The sequence below is a fragment of the Cynocephalus volans genome, chromosome 1 (assembly GCF_027409185.1).
Source record: "Cynocephalus volans isolate mCynVol1 chromosome 1, mCynVol1.pri, whole genome shotgun sequence".
NCBI classification, from domain to species: domain Eukaryota; kingdom Metazoa; phylum Chordata; class Mammalia; order Dermoptera; family Cynocephalidae; genus Cynocephalus; species Cynocephalus volans.
The window spans coordinates 4,041,105-4,056,853 of record NC_084460.1 but is presented as its reverse complement, the minus strand read 5'-3'; the positions used below and the strand labels follow the sequence as shown (position 1 = coordinate 4,056,853).

Here is a 15,749-nt window from a genome sequence, read left to right as displayed (position 1 = left end):
GCGGGGCGGAAGCGCGGCGGCAGGAGCGTCGCGGGGGCGGCGGCGGCGGCGGCGCTCAGGTGGGAGCGGTGCTGCACCGGCCGCGGGCCGCGCTGGGGAGCCGGGCTCGCGAGCGACGAGCGGCGGGGCGGAGGAGGGGCCCGGGGAACCCTAGCGAGGGCCGCGGGGCCGGACGGGGGCGAGCGGGAGGCTCCACTTCCGACCCTGCGCCGGACGCGCGGCCCACCGGGAGGACGCGTCCCGGTCCGGGGCTCTCTTCCGGGAGCCACACCCTTCGCCGGCTCCCCGCCTGCCCCCGCAGTGCGGCCGAGGCCCGCGGGGGACGGGGACGGGGCTGTGCGGGGCTCCAGCTCCACCTCCTGGCTCGACCCCGCCCGGGCCTGCCGCGGCTCGCGTCCGTCACTGGGGCGGGCGCCGGGCCCCGTGTAGGGGACCCCACGCTGCTTAAACCCGGCTCGGTTCCTGATCGCCCGCGGCAGAGGTTTTTAACCTGGGGTTCACACCCCGGGAGCGGGGCGTCCGAGGACGGCTTGCAAGAAGGGTTCTCTGCACACCCGGAATTATAAACCGCATTACGGGAGAGGGGTATGGTGAATGAATGTTCATTTTTCTGGAAGAGTCCATAGTTTTTAATCAGGTTCTCTAAGATAGCGCTGTCCAATAGAAATGTTATGCAACACACAATAAATCCTATATGCAATTTTTGTCAAAAAAGAATCTGAAAAAATCTTGAACATGGGCCTGGGTAAAGAGGTATAGATTCTACTAAGAGGCTTTTCCTGACTCCCCTAACCCCAGAAGGGATTTGTCATTCCTTAGTGTATTCATCGACTCCCCTAGCACTGTATTCATGGCTGGATTAGAGGGCTTATCACATGGGGTTTAATTGGTTGAGACTTGTCTCCTTGTCTGGTATCGTGTCATTCATCTTTGTTGTGATTATGGCCTGCACCTAATAGATGATCAGTAGATGTTTACAGGCAGAATGAGTAAACCACTAACCAGTTGTATTCAATCTCTTAATACTTGAAAGGACTTGCTACTTCCTTGTTTAGGAAATTTGTGCCCATACTACCCTCTCCCACATTAGTTACCTGAGTGTGAATTCATTTCAAGAAGTGCACAGAAAGTATCTTCTATCTTTTCCCTCCTCCTGATCTTACAGATGAGAGAATTTAGACACAGAACTAAATTAGAGTGGCTGGCAAATTTGCATCAGCACGAATACAAAGAAGGGGAGGAAAGTTCTTGAAAGGGGTCTCAGTGGAGGTTCCTCAGATGCTGGGGATTGTTTGGCACAGCTTTGGTTATTTAGTAGGAGGAAAGAGAAGTGGGAGGTGAAGAGTAACCCCTGGGCCATGATGGGCATTCAGGCAGACTCAGGTCTGGGAAGCTGAGGATGTCCTTTCTGGAAGCACGATTGCAAAGGAAAAACTCACTGCTGGAGAAAGTTGAAAAGCAAAATGGTTATCTCAGATCAGACGTGCTGGCTCGAGGCATGTAGGAGAGAACCAGAAGGGTAGAAAAAAGGTCTAGGGAAGCCAGCAAAGGGAGCAGTGAGCTTTAGCTTGCTGAATATATTGGTGTGATACATCATATATAATATATACATTATTATTATAGGGAATAACCACTTAGAGAGCAGTGCCAGTTCTCAGTCTGCAGGATGGGAAATTGAAAGAATCAGAGACCCAGAGAAGGCAAGCAGCTTACCCAAGGTCACACAGCACTTTAAGCCCAAATGAAACCTCCTGGGCCCTTCCCACGACACTTAATCAGCCCCACCCACACCTCAGTTGCAACCAAAGAACCCAGTAAGATGCCTAGAACAGGTGTGGGGCACAGTGCCAAGCCCAATTAATGTCTTCCTCACCGTCTTCCAGTGAGGGGCTGTGATTAGGCCTATTTATAGGGGCCTGGTGCCTTAATATTCTGCCTGGCGCATTTCTTGCCAATCAAATCAGTACCGTCTGCAGTGTGATTGCTGCTTTAGTGGCACCAGGGAGCAGAGTTAATTAAACCCAATATAAATAGACTCTGCCCTTACCTTGCAATTGGAGTGTTTTTCCTTCATGTCTTCCACCCCCACATGCCCCTCCCTTCTTCTGACCCCCTTAGCTCTAGACTGGGTGAGCAGAGAGAGCATGGACTCCTATACCTAATGTCACTAGCCACTGCCCACTCTGCCTCAGGAGCAGGCCCCAACTTCCTCAGGGGCCAAAGTGGGGAGAGCCCAAGTGTCTGCATTTGCTTTTCCAGATCTGGGTACCATGTAGATTCATATAATCTGCCCGTCCCCCCACCACTCCCTCACCCAAATTCATCCCTCTGTTTCCAGCGTCTTTTTTATTCTGCAGCTAGGATTTCTTTCCTGTTTATCCAAGCTTAGAAGGTTAAACTGAGATAATGTATGGAAAGCGTGCCTAGCAAGCACTTTATTAGGGGGTCAAGAGATGTTGCATCTTCTCTGAATTCCTCTCGTCCCTGGTCCTGTCCTCTCCTTCCCTCATTTACTCAACAGGCATCAGCAGAATTCCATCTCCTTTGAGCTCCTAGTGTCCCACCCAATACTGTCTTCCCTCGTCCTCACCTGCACAGGCTGAACCTCTGCAGATGATTGGAGTGAAGGCTGTGCTCTCTTCTTGAGACATCTTGCCCCGTGGTGGGTGGGTGTGCGTGCACGTGGGGTGGTCTTGATGCTCTGGTTCCCATACACAGGCACCATGACTCCTGTGAGGACCCAGCACGCCTTGGCAGGTCAGAGCTATGCAGTGCCCCTCATCCAGCCAGATCTGCGGCGAGAGGAGGCCATCCAGCAGGTGGCAGATGCCCTGCAGTACCTACAGAAGGTCTCTGGAGACATCTTTAGCAGGTGGGTGCTGCCACCCACCCCCGCCTGATCAGAGGGTTGCCCCTGTCCTGGGCAGTCCTCTCTCCAGTCCCAGGAACATACCTGTGTGAGCAGCCCCTTTGATTCTTGGTCCTGGGGGACCCAGCTGGCTTCCCTGTGGGGGAGGGGCCCAGGGCGGGAGTCCAGCTTGGAAGCTTTTTCTAAGTGTCCAGAGCTCACCACCCACTTAGCTGCTGGTTTCCTGTGGATCCCACAGGCCCCAGTGGTGGCTCTGCTCTCCCGATTCACACTCTCCCCTCCCCCCAGGGGCCCTGTTCCTTTGCTTATTCCTTCAGCCAGCAAATATTTACTCAGTACTTGTATGCAGGCCACTGTGCTGGTCCTTTAGCCGCAGCAGTGAAGAAGGCAGCGTCCTTGTCCAGCTAGAGTGCGTATGCTGGCAGGAGAGACCTAATCAATTGTAATTTTAAAGTTATTTAATTACAGTTATGATAAGAGCTGTTTATAGTATTTTTTTGTAATAACTGACATTTGTATAGCATTAACCATTGACCTGAGTACATTAACTCACTTAACCCTTGCTACACTTTATAAGGAGGTACTGTTGTCGCCATTGTATGGATGAGGAAACTGAGGCACAGAAAGGCTGAGAGACTTGGCCCAGTGGCAGAGCCAGGGCTCAAGCTCAGGGATTGTGGCTGCAGATTCTGTGCATTATTACCATCTCTGCTAAGGGGAGGTGAGCGCTGTGAGACTTGTAACTGGAGGCCTGGCTTGGCCTGAGGGGATCAGGGAAGGCACATGTGAAATAATATTTATGGTAAAATCTGAGGGGTGAGTGGGTAGGTTGGGCATGAGCTAAAGCCTTGAGGTGGGAAGGATCTGAGAGGAAGCCAGTGTGGCTGAAGCCAGGAGAGGCTGGTGAGGTGGGCAGGGCCTTAGAGGTCACTGACAATTTTGAACTTGGAGAGCTGCAGTTTTTGTACCTCCAGCACTTATCCGGCACAGTCCTTGGGCTACAGTGGCTTTTCATACAACGTTTACTTAATGTGAATGAATGTATGGTGTTTGCTGTTTCCTTGCGAAGGTCCCGGGTTTGTCCGGTATAGGGGTCGTGTCTTCGTCTGTCCGTCAGCAACCTGAGATGAGGCTCAGGGCTCCTTCCTGGGTGCCCGCACCATGCCTCCCACGGGGGAACTTCACTCCCACCCAGTGTGAAATGTTGGACTGCCTGACGCAGGTTCTTCTCATGCTCCGTGTCATCCTCTCCCCGCCCCTGACTGTGCTCCAGACCTGGAATCCCTACCCCTTCACCATGCAATCTCCTCTTCCTTCACCAATTGGAGGTCTTCCTCCTTCAGGAAGCCCTCCCCAGTAGGGGGAGAAAATGTGGTTATTGTGTCCAGTTGGACTTGGAGTAAGCACCAGGTCCTCTTGACTCTTCTGCCTCATCCCTGCCTATTGACCCACCTGCCTGCCTCACCTGTCTAGACTGTAACTGTACCCACGGGGCCATGCACTGAAGTGGTTAAGGGTCCACTCAGGAGCACAGTGCCTTATATCAAACCTGGCTGCTACTTAACCCCTCTAAGCCTCAGTGTTCTCATCTGTAAAGTTGGGATAATAATATCTTCCACGTAGGATTGTTGTAATGATTAAATGACTTAAAACATGCAAAGGAATTCAGCAGTGCCTGGCACATAGGAAGCATTCAGTAAATGTCAGCTCTTCTCTGTTGTCATCGCTACTCATTTGCTGCCTATGGTGGCCCTTCGTTAACCTGCTCTCAATAGTTATAGAACGTGTTAACGCCCCCGGTGCTTAGTTTTGTACTAAATGTGCCCAAGGGACACATAAACAGGAGGACACAGGCCCTTAAGAGCCATGTGCCCCAGATCATGGCCACCCCGTGCCCAGTGCTTGGAATGGATGCCAAAACTAATCTCCAGGAGATCGTATTTCGCCACCAGGACTGAGACTGCAGGCTCACGCTCTCTAAGGGGAGCCGTTGGATTTTTGACATACTCTCCTTTCCTGTCCTGGTATTTGGAACCTTACAGCCAGTCTCATGTCCTCTGCCCATGATGGCATGAGAAAGCAGGAAAGCCATCTCCAGGGGTGGGGAGGGGTGAGTTAGTTGAGCATGGGTGCAGGCCCTCCAAGGGTGGGCAGGACCTGAGTCCAGGTTCCCTCACAACCGGGTTCCAGGTCAGCTCATCCCACCATGTGCTCAACATTGTGCTGGACCCCAGGGGCCAGCAAAGATGTGTATAGCGCAGTGTTCTCCAGGAGCTTAGAGTCCGGAATGGGAATGCAGCCAGGCTAGGTTAATTCTCAATTGCATAGCATGGACTTCCAGAGATATAGAAAAGCAAGAAGTTAGAATGGGTGGCACATCTGTCCATCAGAACTCACCAAACCAAGTGAAGCAAAAAGTAACCGATCAGTAGAGCAGGCATGGGAGCTGAAGGATGTATATGTGTCATCAGAACCTGGTTTTCCTTTCATTCCATTTCAGCTTCTTTTGGGCCAGCTCCATTCTCAGACAGCCTTGCTGTAGTGGTGGTGAGGTGACAGAAGGGCCAAAGCTCGTACTCTCGGGTTCAGGTCTAGAAGGAAAGAATGCCTTCCATTGCTCCAGCATTTCCTCCAGAAGTCACACTTGCTTCATGTGGCCTCTTGTCTATCCCAGAATAGATTGCTAGGGCCGGGGGTATATGACACACTGATTGGCTTAGACCTAGATCACCTGCATCACCCCTGAGCCCTGGGTGTAGCCCCCCCTGAAGCACTGGGGGAGAGATGGATTCCCCAAAGGAAATGGAGGCTGTTACTTGAATAAGGAGGACAGATGCTGGAGAGGAAAACTACGTGCCTCTTCCACGTGGCTAGGGAAAGCTCCTGGAGGCGAGCCCATGCAGGGTTCGGAAGGTGGGTGTGCAGGTCACCTGGTAGAGTCTTGAAATGGGGGCCACAGGCTTCTAGAGAAGCCTAATGTGGCCTGGAACATGATGTGTGACAGTCTCCTGAGGAGGCTGGCCTGAACAGGGGTGCTTTTGCATTGGGAGTACAGACATGCTGCCTGTCCCATACATTCAGTCCTTCACTGCAGAAGAAAGTGGAAAAGTTGCCTGCGAGTGCCTGTAGGCCTTGCTCCCCTCTGGGCTGGCACCCTTGGGAGCCTTGCCTTGCATTTCTTCATGTCCTGCACAGAGCTGTGGGACGGCTTCATGGCGGGAGTGGAGGGGCACGGTAATGAGAGAAAGGTTGGGACAGCTAAGCTAGGACCCGGGATGGGCCTCGGAGCTCTCTTGAGGAGCTGTAGGGAGCAATGATGGGTTCTTGAGCAGGGAGGCAATGGAAAGAAGAGTTTGGGAAGGTTCATCAGGCAGCTGTCACCGTGGACAAGAGGTAGGAGAGAGCGGATTCTGGGAACACCCTGGAAGCTGTGACCACAGTCAGGGCATGAAAGGCATGAAGCTGCAGTCCAGGGGAGTTGCAGGGAGGGCTGGATAAGAGACATCTCAAAGGAAACAGTGACAGGACATGATGACAGATCGGGAATGAATGAGGGTGAGGAAAGGGAGGACTGAGTGGGGGCAGGCAGTGCCAACACCCGTCCTCGTCCACCTGCCCCCCACCCTGCAGCAGTCAACAAGCATGTGGACTTTTCGTTTTTCAGAGGCTTTTGCAGTGGGGATGTGACCCCAGCTTAGAATCTCCCCCCTTACATGCGCTCCTTCTGCTTGGAAACCTCCTGTGAGGAAGAGACAGGTGGTGAAGAGACGCTGTGTCCCCTCCTGCTGCTCCCTGTCTCAGGCCTGGCCACGGCCTCGCTGGGGCCTGTGCGAGCGCTGGGGCCCCGTGCGCGCTCGCTCGCTCGCTGCTCGGTGCAGGAAGGTGAGCTCATGGCACATTAGCATTCCAGGCTGGCGCCCTTCCTCCTGCTCTGCTGCAGCAGCAGGAGCCTGCGGAGACCAGAGAGAATGACAAGTATCTCTCAGCCCTCCGCCTGCCCCACCATCACCTGGGACAGGCCAGGCCCCAAAATATCTGCCAGGGATGTCACCTGCCTCACGTGATTCAGGCGACAAGGCAGGAGGGGGTTGGAATGGCACAGGGAAGAGGAGCTGGACACATCGTGTGTGTGGAAGTTCGGATGACGTTCTCTGCCATTCCCCCTCAGCCCCAGCCACCACCTAGCTCCTTCCTCCTGGGGTAGGATTCCTTTGTCTCCGCAAAGCGCTTTTCCTTTCCTCCCTCTCCTCCTCCTTCCTACCCTTCCTTTCTTTTCCCTCCTCCTCTTCTGCCTTCTCACCTGCCCATCCTAACGTGTCCTCGCTTCCTCCCGTCTTCCTGCTTCTCTCTACTGATTGGCACCTGATGGCCCGAGGTTACGCAGCACTCAGTCAGCTGCCGGCATAATTAGCAGATCATTCTTAATTACCCCAGAGTGTGGAGAAGACAGAGGGGAAGGCAGGGCCCAGGCTGAGGGTCTGCTTCTCAGGGTTGGCGAGGGGAGGAGCAGCCTTGGTCTGCATCAGGGGGGTTCTCCTCCCCAGCAGCCTCAGGGGACTGTGCTGCTGCCATGATGCGTGGCAGTGCTGCAGGGGCCAGCCTGCCTGACCTCATAGGAAATACTCTCATAGGGGAACAGGAGGTCGTCTTTGCACATGGGGGGACAGGGAGCCCAAGCACGTCCTAGCCACCCTCTGCCACTCCAGGAGGGCGATGGTCCCTCCTTGCCATGGCTCTGTCGCTCCATCCTCCGTGGCGTCCTTGCACAGTGCCTGTTTCCTCTGCCTGGAACGTCCTTCTCTGTGTCTGCTCAAGATTGCCTTTTCCATGAGACTTCCCGTCCCCACCCATGTCTACCCATGCAGTTCTCAGTTTCCTCTGAGTGCCTGTAGCCCCCCGTCACTCCTAGTCTTCTGGGTAATAATAGCAAATGGTAGCTGAGTACTTGGGTTGTGTCAGCGGGTACAGGAGCACTGTACTTATGCTAGTTCATGTGACCTTCACAGTAATTCCGTGACAGAAGTCACACTTCCTAAAGCCACACTGCTAAGTAATGTGACACCCAGGAGAGGGGGACACTGTTGTTATTGATGTCACTCCTCATCTCCCTGGTAGACCCGAGTCACCTCCAGGGCAGATGTGTGCTGTTTGGTTCATCTCTGTCCGCCTGGCCCCCAGCACCGCGTTTTACGAACTGAATGTAGTCAAGTTACGTGCTGAACATTGAGGGGTGAGGAGGAAAAGAAGAAAGAGAGGGATGTTTGGAAAAGCAGCCGCTCCAGGGAGTAGAGGAAGATGGTGAGCCAGCTCCATCCCCAACGCTGACAGTGGCGGCTTTCCCTGCTCATGTCTGGGCAAGCATGCAAGGGGACAAGCTTGAGTGAGGGGCTGGGAAACTGGCCTCCCTTGAGGTAGGCCACCAGGCCAGGGGGTCTAGACCAGGAATGGCAACAAGTTGCCCGCTTGGGGGCTATTAACCAACATCCCAGCCCCAGTGAGGCTTAGTGGTCTCTCCTAACACAGCCTTCCAGCCCGTCACTGCCAGTCAGTTGAGACGGCAAACTAACGAAAGCTGTCCTCATCCTGGGTCTGTACTCTCCCTCGGCATCATGGCGTGTGGCCGTAAGAGATCCGACTCTCTGGGGCTTTGTCAGGAAGCTAACCGTTAGGCTCTTCGATAAGAAAAGAACCCCAGAAATCATGTCTTCCATCCCTGCCTAGGCGGGACTCTCCCTTGGAGCTTCCTGACAGGTGGTCTTCCAGCTGGAATCTGATTGCTTTGCAAAGCTGTGCAGCTGTTTCCTAGAACGTTCTCCATATGCAGAACCGAGATCAGTTTCCTTGTAACTCCACCCACTGGTCCTAATGCAGCCCTCTGGGGTGACAGAGAGTAAGTCTAATCACTTCTCCATCTGGCAGCCCTTCTGATAGTTTTGATACTTGGAGGGAATTACCATATTCTCAAAGTCTTCTCCTCTTCAGCCAGAACATCCTTCAGCTGCCTCCATCTGACACGAGTTTCTCCCTCATCACCCTCCTCCGGATCTCTGTTCCTTGTCACTTTCTACTCAACCAGTGTCTGCTGCACATCAGGCTCCGTCCCAGGTGCTAGAGACACAGCAGTGAATAAGACTCTCTGACCTGGGAGTTCAGAGTCCTCTCAAGACAGAGTCCAGTTTAAAGGGGACACAACTGTGGATGAGACAGGGGCCTGGCGTGGTTAGTGCTCATTAATCCAGGGCTCTGTGTTCTCCATAGCGCCTCAAAGAGAGCAAGTGTCCCTTGTTTATTGAAAGAAGGACAGAGGGTAGGAGAGGGATAAGGAGAAGTGTACCTTACGATCTCATTTCTTTTAAAGCTGCTTAGCATGCGTTTATCTCCTACTGAGCTTATAGTTAACTAAAACCTCCAGGTCTTTCTTCATCTCAACTGCTGCTAAACCAAGTTCCCTCTACCTACTGTATTTGTGCACTTGATTTTTTAAATCTGAATGCTGGGCTTCACATTCATCCCTTGTAAATTTAATCTTGTCAATTGCAGCCATCCTTCTGGTCTTATCCCATCATGCAGACCATTTTGACCCTCTTCCATATGATGTCCCATTTTCTAATCAGGTGTTGAATGAACTGCACAGGATCCTGCCAGAGATTTATGGGCAAGGCTAAAATCCGTCCATTCTTCGACACTGCGTGCCCTTTGGGGGCCATCGTTCATCTGGCTCTTATCTTTCCTATACGTACTCTCCTCCAACCCCCATAGCTCCATCTTGTCCACAGGATTTTGTTAGAAGCTGTCAGAATCCTTGCTGACTCAAGATGCATTGTGCTGAAGGTTTTTCCCTGATACACCACTCTAATAATCCTGTCAGAAAAAGAAATACGATTCATTTAGAACAGTGCTGGCCCCTGGGACTTGCCTCTTCTTCTAAGTGCTTATAGACCCCCCAGTTTAATAATCCATCCCAGAAATTTGCCAGGGCTCACTTTTAAGCTTAATGTTAGCAACTTTGAGAGAGCCCTTTTCTCCTCAATGGCAGGACCAGAACAGAGTGGCCTTTGTCCATCCCCAGGCTCAATGTCCCTCCCACTCTCGCTGTGGACTTCAAGTAGAGTGATTATGTAACCACTGAAGGTCACTTCCACACCCAGGGGCAGGATGCGGCTGTGCTGGGAACTGGAGTGAATTAAAACAGCGTGTGCTTGAATGCCCCTTTACAGTGGACTGAAACCCCTCTCCCTGCTGGAAAAGAGGGAGCATGCATGGGTTGGGTGGTTCTGCTTTGTCTTGCTGCAAGGAAACGGTGCCCTCCTTTGTCCCATCTGGACTGCTGCCACCCTGAGACCAGTCAAGGAAAACTAAGCTGCTCTGGGCGCCTGCTCGTACCCCAGCCCTGCCACCTCACTGAGCCCCTGCACGTGAGGAGCCAGGAGTAATCAGGGCAGACATCATTAGGGCACGGAGACCCCCGGGTTGTAAACTTGGCTGGCTGGGTGAGTCTTCTGGGGGCCAAAACCTTCTAGAGTTGGTGGCAGTGGTTTGGGAAGGTTGGGCCAGATTTCTGATTGTTCATTTTAACCTTCAGAGAAATCCTCTGACCCCAGAGGCAGTGGGCCCCTCTGCCATCCCACCTTATCCTCCTGCCTTCCTCATGCCTAACCTGTGCCTCTGCCCACCCACCACCCACCCCCGCCCATGGCTTCTCACTCCTCACATGCTCACGCTCTTGCTGGGTGACAGCTGAGAACTGACCACCCTCAATGTGGAGCGTGGTGGTCGTGGGCAGGGACTGGCATTCTCGGAGGTAAGGGAGCTGCAGGAGCAATTGGTAGGATGCTGCAGCGCATGTGGGTCGGAGTTAACTTTGCAGGGAGAAGAGCCTTGCTGTGGCCAAATGACGGGGAAAGCACCGTGAGGCTGGCGTGCAGTAAGCATAAGGCACATGGGTTTCAGTCATTTGGTAACTGTAGAGTGAGCCCCTACCAGGCGCCAGGCACTGTCCTAGGCTCCAGGAACACAGCAGTGGGCCAAACAAGGCTCCAAGCCCCTGGAGCACACACAGGCGAGAAAGGCCCGTGTCCAGCACATCATGAAGGGGAGGCAGGGGAGGGCTGGCACGTGACAGGTGTGTCTGTAGATTCCATGGTCAGGAGGGCTTCCGGGGGGAGGGGATGTGGTGGAGTGAGGGAGCCGGCCACGTATGTCTGCGGAGACGGTGTTTTATTGGGAGCAAAGGCCATGAGACGGGAATGCATTGGGCACGTTCAGGGGATAGCAGGCAGCTGGTGTTGCTGAGTGTGCCCCTCATCTGGGGGAGGGAAGCAGCTGGGGAGCAGACCACCAAGAGCCCTGTGCGCCAGGCCAGGCCTCTGGATTTACCCCCTGAGCGTTTGCTCTGTGGAGGCGGACGTCCTCAGCAGCAGTGGCCTTCCCTCAGCCTGGCTGAGCTCTTGGCCACTTCTGCACAGAGACAGCTTTGTCTCCTTCACGTGATCGTGAGGGGTGACTGAAACGCTTTGCCAGATGTGAATAGCTGTGCACATACGTGTAGGTAGTTACGATTCTGTCTCTCTGCATCCCTGTGCTGAGGCTGGAAACTCCTGGGAGGCCAGAACCATGTTCCTTTAGATGGCACAGACAGGTGCCCACTCAGGGACAGGCATCCCTACCCAGTGCCATGATAACCCCTGTAGAGGCCATCTGAACAGCACCATGATCATCCCCAACAAGCAGGTGACATCGTTTTAAGAGCCCCTGACCAAGACCCTGGCTTTGCATGTCTGCTGTTGGAAGCAGGAGGCTGTAGGGGTTGGGGGCAGCCCCCAGCCTCTGTAATCTTTTCTGTGGCAGGATCTCCCAGCGTGTAGAGCTGAGCCGGAGCCAGCTGCAGGCCATTGGGGAGAGGGTCTCCTTGGCCCAGGCCAAGATCGAGAAGCTCAAGGGCAGCAAGAAGGCCATCAAGGTACCCCATGTGGCCCTGGGGCCCGTGACTGGTGGGCCCTCTCCCCATGCCTCTGACGTTGCGCAGGCCCCGTCCCTGCTGCCCAGCCACACCTTGGTCTTACCTCCTGCCTGCCAAACAACCCTATGCTTTCTGTAACCTCTTGGGACCCTCAGACTTGTCCCTGTGTCCACAGGTGTTCTCCAGTGCCAAGTACCCAGCTCCAGAGCGCCTGCAGGAATACAGTTCCATCTTCATAGGTGCCCAGGACCCTGGCCTGCAGAGACGCCCTCGCCACAGGATCCAGAGCAAGCACCGCCCCCTGGACGAGCGAGCCCTGCAGGTCTGATGGCCACACACTCGCCACACATTGGGCGGTCCCAGACACTGGGAGGAACTGAGGGCCCACCATAGCGTTCCGTCCCCTCAGAGGTTTTTGATTGGGATGTGGTGGGGGTCAGTTTGGCCTGGCACTGAAATCCACCATCCCTCTGTCACCTCCGGCCCTCCCCCCAGGAGAAGCTGAAATACTTCCCTGTGTGTGTGAGCACCAGGCTGGAGCCTGAGGATGAGGCCGAGGAGGGGCTCGGGGGTCTTCCCAGCAACATCAGCTCCGTCAGCTCCTTGCTGCTCTTCAACACCACTGAGAACCTGTATGGCCAGAAGGCGGCCGCGGGGACATGGGGGGAGGCCTGGCCTGGCTCAGTGGGAGCCCTGGGGGCAGCTTATCGGGAGGCTGGGAGCCAGGAGCTGGCCAGTTTGGTTTGGCTTGTAAGGCCTGGGAATCCACAGTGCAAATAGTGCTCCCTGATGAAATGGGAGAGAGAGGTCGGGAAGACGGTTTAGAACAGAAGATGATGGATCATCTGACCCCCACCCCACCCTTGTAGGTACAAGAAGTATGTCTTCCTGGACCCCCTGGCTGGTGCTGTAACAAAGACCCACGTGATGCTGGGGGCAGAGACGGAGGAGAAGCTGTTTGACGCACCTCTGTCCATCAGCAAGAGGGAGCAGCTGGAGCGGCAGGTGGGGGGACACAAGGCTGGGGGGAGGCAGCGGCAAGTGAAGAGGGGATACTGCAGCCCTGTTATCAAGCCCCCACCCCTGCAGGTCCCTGTCACCACTTACGTCCCTCACTTAATCCTGCAGGTTCCAGAGAACTACTTCTATGTGCCAGACCTGGGCCACGTGCCCGAGATCGACGTGCCATCGTACCTCCCTGACCTGCCTGGCATCGCTGACGACCTCATGTACAGTGCCGACCTGGGCCCTGGCATTGCCCCATCTGCCCCTGGTGCCATTCCAGAGCTGCCCACCTTCCATACAGAGGTAGCTGAGCCTTTCAAGCCAGGTGAGCTGGGAGCAAGGGGGGAGTTAGGCTGGGGAGCTCCCCTACCTGGCCCCCTTCTTCCCGAGGTACCATATATCTTCTCACACTGCTGTTTCAGACCTAGAAGATGGGGTACTGACAGCACCCCCACCACCCCCACCACCCCCTCCACCTCCCCTGGCTCCTGTAGTGATGGACAGTGGCCCCCCACTCCCACCCCCGTCACAGACTGTGGCCTCTGCAGGCCAAGGCGCCAGGGAGGACAGCAGCGATGGCAGCACGTCTCCTGCAGGTAGGAGCAGGGTTGCTCTCTAAGGGCACCTCTCCCTAACTTCAGCTTCCCTGAAGGATTTCCTATCAGTTTAAGTGGTCATAAATCTTAGATTTTCAGAATCGTTCTCATTTTAATTATGTTGTTCCACTGAGTTTATAAAATAGTTTTCCAACTGTGCCTTCAGAGCTTTGGAATTCTAACCTCCAGGGACGAGCGTGACTCTGGGTCCCCCATTCCCAATTAAACAAAAGGAAAAAAGGGATCTACTAAAAAATTTAAATCCACAGCAACAAAATATTCAGTGTTCCTGGGATTACAAAATTTGTGTTAATATTGTATCTCCCAGCCTGTGTGCAGCATCAGACCTGGCACAAAAACCCTTTGTTGGCTCATGTGTCAAGCTGAGACACTGTCAGAACATCAGTAATTCACAGGGTCCACCTTTGCAGGGTGGCACTTAATCAGGAGGGGGTTGGAGAGGGACCAAGACTGGTCCTGGGCACAGACTCCTGAGCTTGGTGGCTGGGAAGTCAGCATCCAGGCCCCAGACAGTCTCCAAAGGGCCAGTGTCACCAGCTGGCTTCCTCTCAAGAGGAGACACCCTCCCGCACAGCCAGGCTTGAGGCTTCGCTCTGAACTTAGACCCACAGCCCAGCCCTGACCGAGCAGCCTTTCCTCCTTGTACCCTTCCCCTCCTCCTAGCTCTAGTCCAGGGAGCTCCCAAGGAAGTGGTTGACCCCTCCAGTGGCCGGGCCACTCTGCTGGAGTCCATCCGCCAAGCTGGGGGCATCGGCAAGGCCAAGCTGCGCAGCGTCAAGGAGCGCAAGCTGGAGAAGAAGAAACAGAAGGAGCAGGAACAAGGTGAGGGGACCCTGGACCTGCTGCAGCAGGAGGGCTCTAAGCAAAAGGGCCATGTTCTCTCCAGTAGAGTCCATCAGGGTGCTCTCTGCCCTCCCCACCTCAGGTAGGGCCAGCTCCCAGCCAGTCTGCCCAGTGTTTTCCTAGGGTGCTTGCTAGAAGCCCTCAGTGCCACCCCTGACATCCCCCCTCCTCCTGCCTGGGCCTAGGGCTCCTTCCTGGTTTTGGAGCCTGCTTAGCAGAGCTTTCCTCTCTAACCTCACCCAGCCCAAACTATGACCAAAGAATCTGCTCAAGATTCTGCCAAGAGTTGTCTAAGGAAATGGTTAGGGGGCCACAGATATTTTTAGAAACAGACCTGATTAGCTCCACACTTCTATAAGCCTCTTGAGGCTAGATGAGTCTGCTGTGAATCCGAAACACTGGCACCATGCAGTACCTGTGCATAAAGCAGCAGTGCCAGGCAGTCAACAGTCCTGAGTTTGCCAAGGCCCAGCTCTGCTTCTGACTTGTCCTGTGAGGCAAATTGCCTAACCTCTTTGGGCCAGTTTCCTCATCCCTACAGTGGGGCTGCTCACACCTGCCCATGTCTTACAGGATGGCCATGACGTTCACCATTTTCTTATAATACCCACTGCCAGATCCATGGACAGACCGAAGCTCCCAGAGCTCATGATGAACATGTGGCTGTGGAGAGGGCTGGGGACTGTTGCAGGGGGGCAAGTGAGCCAAGAGGGCACTGGCAACTGGACCTGGAGCCTCCCTACTTGGCCCCCACACCCTCCCTCACCCACGGCTTTCCTCTTGCAGTGAGAGCCACAAGCCAAGGTGGAGACCTGATGTCAGATCTCTTCAACAAGCTGGTCATGAGGCGCAAAGGTAGGAGGCAGGGGGGCCACCTTCAGGGCAGGGGCCTCAGGGTATCCTGCAGTGTACCCTGCAGTGTACTTTTGTTCTGCCTCTTTCTTCCTGTTTTTAAATCTCCAGGGGCTGTGTGACCTGGGGCCTCCATACACCCTCACTCACAGCCTTTTCCCTTCTAGGTATCTCTGGGAAAGGACCTGGAACAGGGGCCAGCGAGGGGCCAGGAGGAGCCTTCGCCCGAATGTCAGACTCCATCCCGCCTCTGCCTCCCCCACAGCAGCCACCGGGAGAGGACGAGGATGACTGGGAATCCTAGGGGTCTCAGCACTCCTTCCTCCCCCAACCCAGACTTGGGCTGTGGCCCTCAGACAGACACAGCCGGGACAGCCCCCTTGGTGGGACAGGGATGGTGCAGGACTGCCCTACGTCTGTGCTGGGCCTTCTTCAGGGAGCGGGTAGGTTGCATGAAACCGTTAAGTGTGGGGTGGGAGGGGCTCGCTCTCCACCTGTGCCCCACCGTGTGCCTGCTCTACCGTGTGCTCTACCCTTCAGCGTGTGCTCTTCTCGAAAGAGACTTGAAAACAGCACCATGAATCAATAAAGGACGATGTAAGAA

General features: G+C 54.6%; 1 protein-coding gene across 2 annotated transcripts; it reads left to right on the top strand.

The window, feature by feature from the left end:
- The first annotated feature begins 1 nt into the window (after position 1).
- On the top strand, positions 2-15,748 carry WASHC1 (WASH complex subunit 1). Of its 2 annotated transcripts, none has more exons than XM_063098917.1 (11): positions 2-59; positions 2,719-2,872; positions 11,717-11,828; positions 12,004-12,150; positions 12,324-12,460; positions 12,698-12,833; positions 12,957-13,158; positions 13,256-13,429; positions 14,114-14,272; positions 15,080-15,148; positions 15,313-15,748. In XM_063098917.1, exons 2-11 carry the CDS (start codon positions 2,724-2,726, stop codon positions 15,447-15,449), a joined length of 1,422 nt encoding a protein of 473 aa, XP_062954987.1. In that variant the 5' UTR covers positions 2-59; positions 2,719-2,723; the 3' UTR covers positions 15,450-15,748. The 2 variants fall into 2 exon arrangements, with proteins under 2 accessions (XP_062954987.1, XP_062954978.1); XM_063098908.1 differs by lacking the exon at positions 2-59 and adding an exon at positions 68-585.
- Position 15,749: the final 1 nt, after the last annotated feature.

Excerpts from the sequence above, each read along its gene's own strand:
- WASHC1 (XM_063098917.1), top strand. The coding sequence starts at position 2,724 with ATGACTCCTGTGAGGACCCAGCACGCCTTGGCAGGTCAGAGCTATGCA. Across the intron at positions 11,829-12,003 it reads GCAGCAAGAAGGCCATCAAG|GTGTTCTCCAGTGCCAAGTA; the intron begins GTACCCCATGTG and ends CTGTGTCCACAG. Across the intron at positions 12,834-12,956 it reads GGGAGCAGCTGGAGCGGCAG|GTTCCAGAGAACTACTTCTA; the intron begins GTGGGGGGACAC and ends TTAATCCTGCAG.